This window comes from Tinamus guttatus, unplaced genomic scaffold, assembly GCF_059628265.1.
Source record: "Tinamus guttatus ecotype Peru unplaced genomic scaffold, ASM5962826v1 Tinamus_guttatus_pri_ptg000377l, whole genome shotgun sequence".
Classification (NCBI taxonomy): Eukaryota; Metazoa; Chordata; class Aves; order Tinamiformes; family Tinamidae; genus Tinamus; species Tinamus guttatus.
In genome coordinates this window covers 901489-911689 of record NW_028288911.1, presented here as the reverse complement: position 1 = coordinate 911689, position 10201 = coordinate 901489, and the positions used below count along the sequence as shown (strand labels likewise).

Below are 10201 nucleotides of genomic sequence, written 5' to 3'. Positions count from 1 at the left end.
TGTTCCAGATAACAGAATTTGATAGCCAGCCAACAGACAACTAACTACTAGTCTAAACTATCTCTAAGATGTCTGCAAAAGGTCAGCAGACCTATATAACATTAAGCCTTAGGTACACATGCCACTGAGTGAACTTAACAAGTATGTTTTAGGTGCTCTCAGAGGAAGTCAGAAGATGGTGCTAAAGAACAAATATGAAAGGGTAGGTATTAATACCATTCTCAATTTCAGATTTTAGCATGTTATCAGCACTGTTACCCAAAGAACATAATACGAAATGAAGCTTAAGAGTCGTAAATAAACACACATCCATTTATTTTCCAGCAACATCCCATACAAAAAAAAGCAATAGAAACATTAACTGCTTTCAGCAGAAAGTCTGTACAGTTATCATTTACAACAGTTTTACATTTTAAAATCAGCAAATAAAAAGTGAGCACTGTTCTTAAAACACCTTGTTTTCTGAACTGTTTTAAGAGATCTTGACTATTTACAGACTTCCCAGGCTACTGCTTCTATTACTGTTATTCAAGCTCTACCATATGAACTGCAAATTCTTTCATTTACTTTCCCATTGTTTCAAAAGCATTTCTTTGCAAATAAAAATAACCTGCTCTTTCTTAAGGCTGTTAAATTTAACTGCAGTGGCCCTGTTTACTTGTAAAAATAATCAGCACGGTCCAGCTACCACCTGCATTATCTACAAATAGATTTTTTTGAAAAAAGAGACAAATGAAAAAGCAAAGTGATATATGGTCAAAAACATTTCTCTACTTTGCTCTTGACATGTAGGTGGCAACTGAAGTTATGAACTCGACTATGGGGAAAAAACAACGAGATCTTACTGAACTATTTATAATCAGTTGAGGACAGCATTGCCTTTGGCTATTTTTCTGGCCATATGTTGAAATATTTTATTTAAAAAAATGCTGAAATGTTTTATAAAAAAATCTGATATGCATAAATTAGAAGTCACACAACTTAATTCTATTTTTACATAGGTTTGGTCCAGAGGATGCATTGACCAGCCACAGCTTAGAGAACAGTCTTGAACTTTGCTCAGGCTTTCATACTATTAACAGGTAATAGTTGATTAATCAGGTTAACCTCTCAAATTTAAAAGAAACTTCCTCTGAAATAATTTGCCCAAGACTATTTAACTCACAGTATTGAAATCTTTAAGTGGCTCACTCAAACATGCTTCCAAGTCAAATTCACCTTCTGCTTGATAGTCGACATGTCTGACTTTTGTGGGAGTGCCAGAGTAAGTTTCCTGGAATGCAAAGTCAGTGAAGAATTAGCCAAATGCAACTTGGTTGCACAATAACATATTTCACTTTGGTAACTTATTTATCCCTCTAACAGATGCTTATGAACACTTTAAATATCACTTTATAAATATCACAAATAACAGTTTAAGTAAAAAAGACTAATACAAGACTTAAGAATTTAAATGAATGCTTTTCTCTCCATCCAACTATTTCCTAAGATTTTTAATGTATGTTCAAAGTATTATATATTCAGATACTGAAATTATACATATTAAATGTTCATCAGAGAAAGAAACTCCTTAAGAAAAAATATTATTGAATTTTTATGGAAGCTTACTGTTCAACTGTGCAAAATGTTTCCTGGATATAAAAATAGCCAGCTTCAAGAAGCTGGACTGAATTATGTCCTCTTTTAACATTAGGTATCACAATCTTAATAGCAAATGTTTTCTCTTTAGACCACAGGTCACAAGTGGCATGTTTTAAACACATGCAAATATTCTCTTTTGTAGGCTACAAAGAACAAGGTATCTCATCGCAGCAGATCATAAAAGTTCTGTCTGCGCTAGAGACAAACACTGGCTATAGGGGAAAACATCAGTTCCTCTGCAACTTAAATCACTCAGCTGTATACACAGCCTCTACCCACACCTGGCAGGTTACAGAGTCTGATGTATTCAAGCCACTCGATGTAAGTAGTGGACTGATTATTAAAAATATATTTATGCACGTATTTATGCAATTATTTATGCAAGGGGATATTCTTACATAGTTATCTTGAGAACTTGTTTGAGACTCAGTAGAACTGCTTCCGATGGATTCTGTCTCCATCTCACCAAGATCAACAGGACTACTGTAAAATAATTCAAAAACATACAGCTTAGAACAAATTCCCTTTTCCTCACAGGAAGTTTAGTGCATTTTGTGGCGTGGTTCTAGAAGCGATACTGGAACAAGAACAAAGAGACCTACAGAGATTACACGGACAAAGTTGACAAGTTGCTGAGACCAAACAGAACTGCAAGTTAACTAACACTGTCAAAACATCCAAAGATAAAATTAAAGCCTTGAGGCAAATACCCAATGCTCAAGCAATGCCTCAAGAGAGGGCAAATGTTATGAAATGAGCAAGGAACTTGCTTTCACAGAGACAATGCTAATTGCCTTCCAACATCAAATTAATGCACACAATCAGACCCCCGCATCTAGGGTTAACATTTCAACAGCAACATATACTGTAGGCGTCACGCTAAGATAACAGCTGACTCCATGTCAATGACAAGTAAAAATTAAACTAAATGAAGCCTTTGATTTTAGATCATATTGTTCTATACTGATTTTATCATCAGAAAAAAAAAAAGAATATTTTTGTTGTTAAGATATATGTTTTTGTAAGGAACCAGTTACATCTCTTTTCCTTCATTTTGTAGTTCCACCTTACTTTCTTTTGTAATTTGCTCCATCAAGGTGTCTTCCACCTCCACCCCCAACCCTGAGGCAAGGGAGCTGGTTTGTTTGTTTGTTTGTTGTCTACAGATGAAAAATGTATGTCACATTTACATCTTCTAGGGCAAGAGATCACACTGGCCTAGACTATGAGCTCTCATAGCAATGTTTTTAATTTAATACTACCCTGAGGTGATTTTACTAGTCTTTCTTCTCAGAAAGAAGAATTTATACTACTGCTCTTGGAATAGTAAATGAAAAGAGCACAGAGCATGTTCTCATACACTGTATTGTTCTGAGCTCAATATTCATGAGTCATCTGAAAGTCAGTTAGCCAAACTCTCCAGCAGTGCTTTCACCACAAATCACTTTTCCCTGCAGAATTAGCCTACAGACTGTTCTGAAAGGACGAGGCTGCCCTGCTAGTGTAGTACATCCCTTATAGAGCACTGCAGTAGGACCTCTGGTTTCACCCAGAGGAAAGCTGCTAAAAAGAGGGACACACAGCCATGTCCTTGCAAGGACACCAGCTAAACCCAGTCCTACCAACTAGGAGCAGACAGCTCTCCAAAGTCAGCTAACACCCATTCTGTCTGCAAGGGAACTGAAGAGGACTAGATAGCACTAAATGTAGATAAATGGAAAACATTTATAAATATCCAGAATAGTGGATACATACATTTCTTGCAGATCACATCCTTCTTCAGTAGGTGGATCCCAGGAATGCAATGCCACTTTCCATAGTTTAATTTGCTGGTCCCATGACCTACGGCTGTACTTCTTAAATTTATTCGGAGTTCTGGGATGAACTCCTGATATACGATGGCACCTGTTCAGATGTTAAGGAAAAAAAATAATGCTTTTCGCACAGACGTATCAAGTAGCTTTAAATTCCAAGACTAGTGGTCTGCTAAAGAAGTTGATTATAGAGCAACATGCTCTGAAAAAAGTAACACAACCTAGAGAGGAAAAACTCCACAACTGGCACAAGTCCAGGTTTAAGTAAAAGGTTATCTCCATATTCACATTTTAGATTTCCCATCTTCGATTAGTTTAAATATAAATTGATTATCCTAAGTCTGAAGGCTTGAAAACTTCAGCATCTGGCTTCTGCATTTAATATGCCTTTCAAACCTAAGAGCACCAAGGCTCTGTTTTGCCTTTTAGCTTAGTAAGGTGGAAAAGCTGACTGTAAAGTTTCATTTCTTCTAGTTGTCGATTGCAACCACAATCAAAACACCTTTCACTTTCATTTCTGCAGCATTTGTTTTTCCGCATAAGTTTCAGTCATTCTGGGGAGAGGTCAAAAGTCTTAGAAAACCAATTTTGCAGATGCCTTCATTTGAATAGGCCTCAGATACCAAGAGCAGCCTGTTAATATACTTATATGAATATGCCATACCTGTTTGTTACATGTAATAGAGCTTTCCGGAATTCAAAACTTACCTAGGAACTTCTTTAATATATCTATCATATGCAATGGTGTTTTTTCCATAGTTTATCTGTTTTTGCCTTCTCATCAAAACCACTTCATCTGTCTCAAGTTCCACTGTTATACTGGACTCCTTTGAGTCAGAACTAGAAAAAATAAGTGAGAATTTAGAAATACTAGAAAGCAAAAGATAATCAAACAGATGTAAAAGTTAAAAAATTAATGCGTTCTTGTTGAATTAACATGTTGCAGCAGATGAGGATGAACTATTTCAAGTTGTGGGTTTTCAGAATAACATGGCACATGTTAAATTGAGACCCACTGTCAGGATTTTCCTCAGCTAAGCTAGAAATTGCTTACCTTCCAGAGGAGGACTTTCTTTCTCTTGAAAATTCATTTATCAGAAGTTTTCTTCTATATCTGTAAGAGTTCAAATCAAGATTCTTAAGAGTATACACAAAGAGAAAATAAGATACCCACACACACAGAGCTCACAGTTTATTACACTTCTATTAAGCAATAATATTGAAGTCAACCCACACACCTTCTCATTTAGGGAAAATTGAAAGATCTATTCCATAAACCCCCAAACTTACTGTTTCCAAGTCTTCTCCCTAAAATTCTTTCCAGAGTTACTATACCCACAACAGCAACTGAGGCAATGACATCCAAAGAAAAGGAGATTTAGGACAGGACAAAAGAGGGACATTCAGCCCTGTACATTAACTCTCCAAAGAGCCACTCTTATAGGACTTCTAGCAGGCCAGTTGAAGCTGGCCTAAAGGCAGCACTTACTCTCTGTGGGCATTGGGCCTTCATTAGTCTCTAGCTTTGCTAGAATCATGAGGTTAAATTCAGTAGAGATTCCACAAGACAAGCACCATTTCCCCTCTTTTTCTCATTTCATTTTGCACAGTACCTTGCAATTTCTTTGTTAACATTGGTCCTCATTTCATCTTCTTCCACTGCAGTTCCCCAGTCTGAACACCGTGAAAGAGGTCCAGGACCTTCTGGTGTTGTAAAACTGAGAAGAGAGCCTCTATATTAATTTTTGATTTTGTAGTATTTTTCCTCCACACTCTCCTGAGATTTTAGCTTAACAGTTTTCATGTATTCATTAATAATACTCTTTTTGGGTGTGAGAATCATGTACAATTCTATTAAAAAAAAACAAACCTCATTGTAAGGCCTCATCTTGGGTGTGGAAGGAGTGCGGTTTTTTTCCTCTTTTGCTGCTTCTTTTTTTTTTCTGCAAGTTTCTATGCATGTAGAAAGGTACCAGTGTTTCAGGTCAAATATCCTACAGCATTTTCCCCATTGTAGCTGTTATCCTTCAGAAAACTCAATATGAAATACCCTCGTAACTAATTTACTCCCTTAGGTATTTTGAATCCACTCAAGCAGTTAAATATTTACCCTTTCGTGGTTGCAGAGCCAGTAAAAGTGGGAAAGAAAAAAAAAAAAAAAAACACATACAGAAGTTGTACAGCTAATGAAATAAAACAATGTGATAGCACCTGAACTATCTCATGGAAAAACATAATTTGAAGAATAAGCAAACACACAAAATAAAGTTCAATTTGTAGGTCATAAACTGATCTTTGCTCTGACCTTGCAAACTGATGTGTCTTTACTGGAGCCCATTAGGGTCATGAGCAGATTCAGACTGTTTTGGGGGCAAAGCTCATATCCCCTCCTAGCAAACAGTAGCTGCCCAATTTCAAACTCTTAAACATGTTTTGCAGCTTAGCTCCTCATCCTCCCAGAGGAGGGGATAATTTGGGGGGAAACCAAGTTTTCCTCAAAGCACTAACTCAAAACTACAGAGCAGTACTTAAACCCCATCAGCGGGGCAGGAAAGCAGGGCTTAAGGCCCATACATCAAAATTTGGTTGGACAATCCTGCCACTATGATGGCGGCTCATGATAAATGCCTGGGATCAAGCATGAAATATAAGAGAAAGGAATGAAGAATGTGGTGTAAGACATCTAAGAACCCCAGAATGGCTGAGGTGGGAAGGGACCTCTAGAGCTCATCTAGTCCAACCCCCCTGCTCCAGCAGGGACACCCAGAGCACGTGGCACAGGGTGGCATCCAGGTGGGTTTGGAAGATCTCCAGAGAAGGAAACTCCACAGCCTCTCAGGGCAGCCTGTTCCACGCTCTGTCACCCTCGCGGTAAATGAAACACGCTTTTATGTATTCTTTATAAGAAGCGGCTCTAGACAAAATACTGCATTCCTTCCTTTCTTAAGACCCAACATTTAACCCCAGGGATGTTAAGACTGACTAACAACAGCATTAACATGAGCAGGAAGGACTTGGAAAAACCCAGTGCAGTAACGCGGCCCCCGGGCACGGCCGAGAGGCGCGGGCCGGCGCGCGGCGTCACCCACCTGTCCAGCCTGCGCTCCGCGGGCTCGCGCCCCTCCTCGCCAGGCGCTGCCGGCTCGTCCTGCCTCCTCCGCCTGCCGTCCGCTCCGCGCTTCCTGCCCAGCGCGCCGCGGGGCGCGGCCTGGGGGCTGCCGGCACGAGGGGAGACCGTGAGCACGCGCCGGGGAGCGGGGCCCGCCGCCTCCCGCCGCCCCCGAGAGCTTCGCGACACCCCCTCCCGCCGGGCCGCGCCGAACATGGCGGCGGCGCAACGGCGCGCGACGACCGTTAGCGACCGTTGACGCCGGCGGGGGCCCTCCCCACCCCCGGGCTTCGGAGCGGGCAGAGCGGCGCTACCTGCCGTGCGGGCTCCGCTGGCGGAAGGACATGGCTGGGGGCTGGTGCGGAGCAGCGCGGAGCGGCCGGGAGCGGCCGGAGCGCGGAGCGGCGGGCGCCTTCCCGCCTCAGCCCCTTCGCATCTCCCGCCGCCGCCGCCGGCTCCGCCCCCGCCCCGCCCCGCGGCGCCTGCGCGGGCCCAACCACACGGGGGGGGTGGCGCCACCTCCTCCTCCTCCCGCCGCGCCCGCTCCGCGGAGCTCCCTCCCCCGCCCGCTGCCATGGTTCAGCCCGCCCCCCCGGCCCCGCCCCGAGGGGCGTGTTGGCGGGAGACGGCGGCGGTTTTGGCGCCAAGCCGGGGCGCGTGAGGGGCCTTGGCGCGAAATAGCGTCCTGCCGGTGGAAACAGGGCTGGATGCGGCCGCGGCGCTGCTGGGCTCCCTGGGGCGGGCTCTGACCGCAGAGTCTTGGGGCTTCCCGCGGGCACGGCCCGATCCTGCTAACTTGCAAAATGCTGGAATCCAGCACAAAATGCGCCAAAACGTCCTAGTGGTCATTCTGGAGTGGCCAGGGTTCGAGCAGGACCAGATTAAGGCCAAAACAATCCATGAAGAGATATACTGTTTTTATTGTTAAAACTCACACTAGCCACTCCAGTACAAGGCACAGGAAATAAGACAATTTTTAAAGAAAACAACCACCCTTTTTTAATCCTATTCCTAGACAAGTGGTTCCCCCATGAGGGATAATTTCATGTTTGCTTGGGCAGAGGCAGCCTTTGCACAGCCTCGTGTAGCTTTGCAGGATGTAGCAACAGTGGAGCCATTTTTGGTGGCAGTACATTACAAAAAAAAAAAAAAACTTAAGTGGGTGTTGTCATGACACTTCAGCTGAAACCTTAAAAATAACAGGTAAGCACCTCATTCTGCTCCTCTCCCGTGACAGCATTTTATTATTTTGCCACTGTACAGCACCTACAGTAATTTCAAAAAACACAGAACTAAGGTTCAGTTGTTGGCAAGCAGCACCTACTGCGTTGCCTCAGGCCTGTCTTTCTTCAGTGTGCGCATTCACACAAAAGTCCCAAGAATACTAACAGCTTCAGAACTGGAAAAATAATTTTAAAAATTGTTCTGCACCAGGCTGCCTTGGAAGCTGCTCCAAGCCAGGCCAAGCCAGTAATTTGCAAAGGTTTTTAAATAATCTGAAACCTCAGCAGGAGGCTGGACTGCCTTCCCCCCCCACACACAACTGTTTTGCTTCGCTGGTCAAAGCAATGTAATATAAAGTAAGATCTAAGGTATCCATGTTTTTCATTTGTGAATGCAGCCAATATCTACACTACTTCACTTTTACAAAATGTATCTGTATTCTCCTTTTATTAAATGTATATACCCCAAAGACTTCTGCTAAGCATGTACTTGGCAATCATTTCTAGCTCTTCAATGCTTTCTGTGTGAAGCATCCACCTACCTACTGCTCCTGATTTAAATAAGCAGCATTTTCGGAAGCAGGGAGAGGAGTGCAAGTCCCCTTCCATGCACTAGTGTTTTTTTTTTTTTTTTTAATCTCTCTCACAGCTTGTATGCAAGCCTACTGCTTTTCTCCTCTGAGACCTACTTTAAGATGTTTCTAATAAATAATAATGGAGCTGGCTCTGTACCCAACAAACCCTGAGAACTGGAACACAGAGCACTGTTTGCCTTTCACCTCCTTTATCTGGCCTTAGCCTTACTGTAACTGTACTAGCTCATACATCTCCTGCACAGCAGCCGCATAAATATGTCTGCTTGTACAGGAATGCTGCTATTTGAGCACTGACACTTGTTCAGATGCTGTTAGGAAAAACAGGACTGTTCCTGAACCAAGGACTTGCTGGAAGCTCAGCAGAGGTTCAGCACCTCTACACATGCAATTCCCTGCAGCCTTGTGCAGGATTAAGACAATTTAGAGCATGTTCATCTGAACTCATCCAAGGCCATCAGAGAGGACAGACCCAGCCTGGAGGCCACACAGCAGAGCTACCTTAGTCCTGCTATGTGCAAGTTAGGTTCAGTTTCTCAGCAGAGCTGTCTTAACACAGCACGGTGGGGGACATGGTTGGAAGTACTGGACACAAGCCTGGCTCTACTGTCCACTCTCTTCAAGACTAAGGCTCTTAGACTAACAGTACTACTAGAAATAAAAACTTTTGTATGCCAGCATGGTCTCAGTAAGTTTTTTAAATGTTAGTTCTTTTGCATAAAGACAACATGCCAAAGATTTAAAACATTTATTTACAAACATCATACAACACATGGAATCATGCACACTTGAACAAGGCTCTATATATTACTACTGTAAAACGTGCTGTACAGATGTGTTTCCTGTGTACACACATTCCACGGTCTGAAGCAGTGACACACGAGGGAGCCACTGCCGTGCTAGGACACTAGTGCACCCCGCATCCAGGCAGGACTGGATGAGCGCTGAGAGCGCCTGGGATCGAAGCCACCCGCGGCGGGCACCTGTCCTCCCCCTCAGGAGGGACTGCCCTCCTCCTGTGTTTCTGTAAGCAGAATACACATCAAAAAGGACATTCTACTGAGTGGCAGCTGTAATTACGCCTAGCATAATTCTATTAAAGCAGCAGACACTGGGAAACACCAGATGGGTAGTGGTTAATGGAAGTCATGCATTTCTGCACCTAGGGCAGCCCGTGGTGGACACAAGCTCCTGCGTGCTGCACAGGGTTTTATACAGCATTTCCTGCATGTTTTGAAATACTTGCAACGTGTCTAGAAATCTAGACCAGCACAGTAGTTATTCAGAACTCACTTGGCAGAGGTCTAAGCAATGCAAGGTTAGATTATAGTTTGGAAGACACTGGGAGTAGTGCGGCAAAGCTGAACTACTGCAATAAGAACCCCCAGTGCTAACAGATACCAGAATGTTTTAAAGTGTTAAGTATTAAAAAGACTGTAAAACTTTCTCTTAATTCATGGAGATCTGGTCTAAACTCCACTGTAACCACAGAACTCACTCTGAGCACAATGCCAGAAAGGTAAAATGAGGGTGGCCATAGCAGCCCTTAGCCAGGACACTCCAAACCCAAGAGCAGCTACCTGCAAGCCTGCAAATAATGCCACTTTCCTGTACTTCATAGAATCACAGAATGCTTAAGGTTGGAAGGGACCTCTAGACGTCATCTAGTCCAACCCCCCTGCACACGCAGGGTCACCTAGAGCACGTGGCACAGGACTGCGTCCAAGGGGGTTTTGAAGATCTCCAGAGAAGGAGACTCCACAACCTCTCTGGGCAGCCTGTTCCAGTGCTCTGTCACCCTCACTGTTAAAAAAAATTTTC

At 43.1% G+C, this 10201-nt stretch overlaps 1 protein-coding gene across 1 annotated transcript; it reads right to left on the bottom strand.

The window, feature by feature from the left end:
* Positions 1-721: 721 nt before the first annotated feature.
* Positions 722-6910, bottom strand: LOC104578442 (stem-loop histone mRNA binding protein). The gene is made up of 8 exons (XM_088530527.1): positions 6879-6910; positions 6545-6670; positions 5069-5173; positions 4510-4569; positions 4164-4295; positions 3397-3546; positions 2040-2124; positions 722-1273 (listed from the first exon to the last, which is right to left on the bottom strand). The coding sequence occupies exons 1-8, from the start codon at positions 6908-6910 to the stop codon at positions 1157-1159; spliced, it is 807 nt and encodes a 268-aa protein (XP_088386653.1). The 3' UTR covers positions 722-1156.
* Positions 6911-10201: the final 3291 nt, after the last annotated feature.

Excerpts from the sequence above, each read along its gene's own strand:
- LOC104578442 (XM_088530527.1), bottom strand. The coding sequence starts at position 6,910 with ATGTCCTTCCGCCAGCGGAGCCCGCACGGCAG. Across the intron at positions 6,671-6,878 it reads CAGCGGAGCCCGCACGGCAG|CCCCCAGGCCGCGCCCCGCG; the intron begins GTAGCGCCGCTC and ends TCGTGCCGGCAG. Across the intron at positions 1,274-2,039 it reads CAAGTTCTCAAGATAACTAT|GAAACTTACTCTGGCACTCC; the intron begins GTAAGAATATCC and ends TTTGCATTCCAG.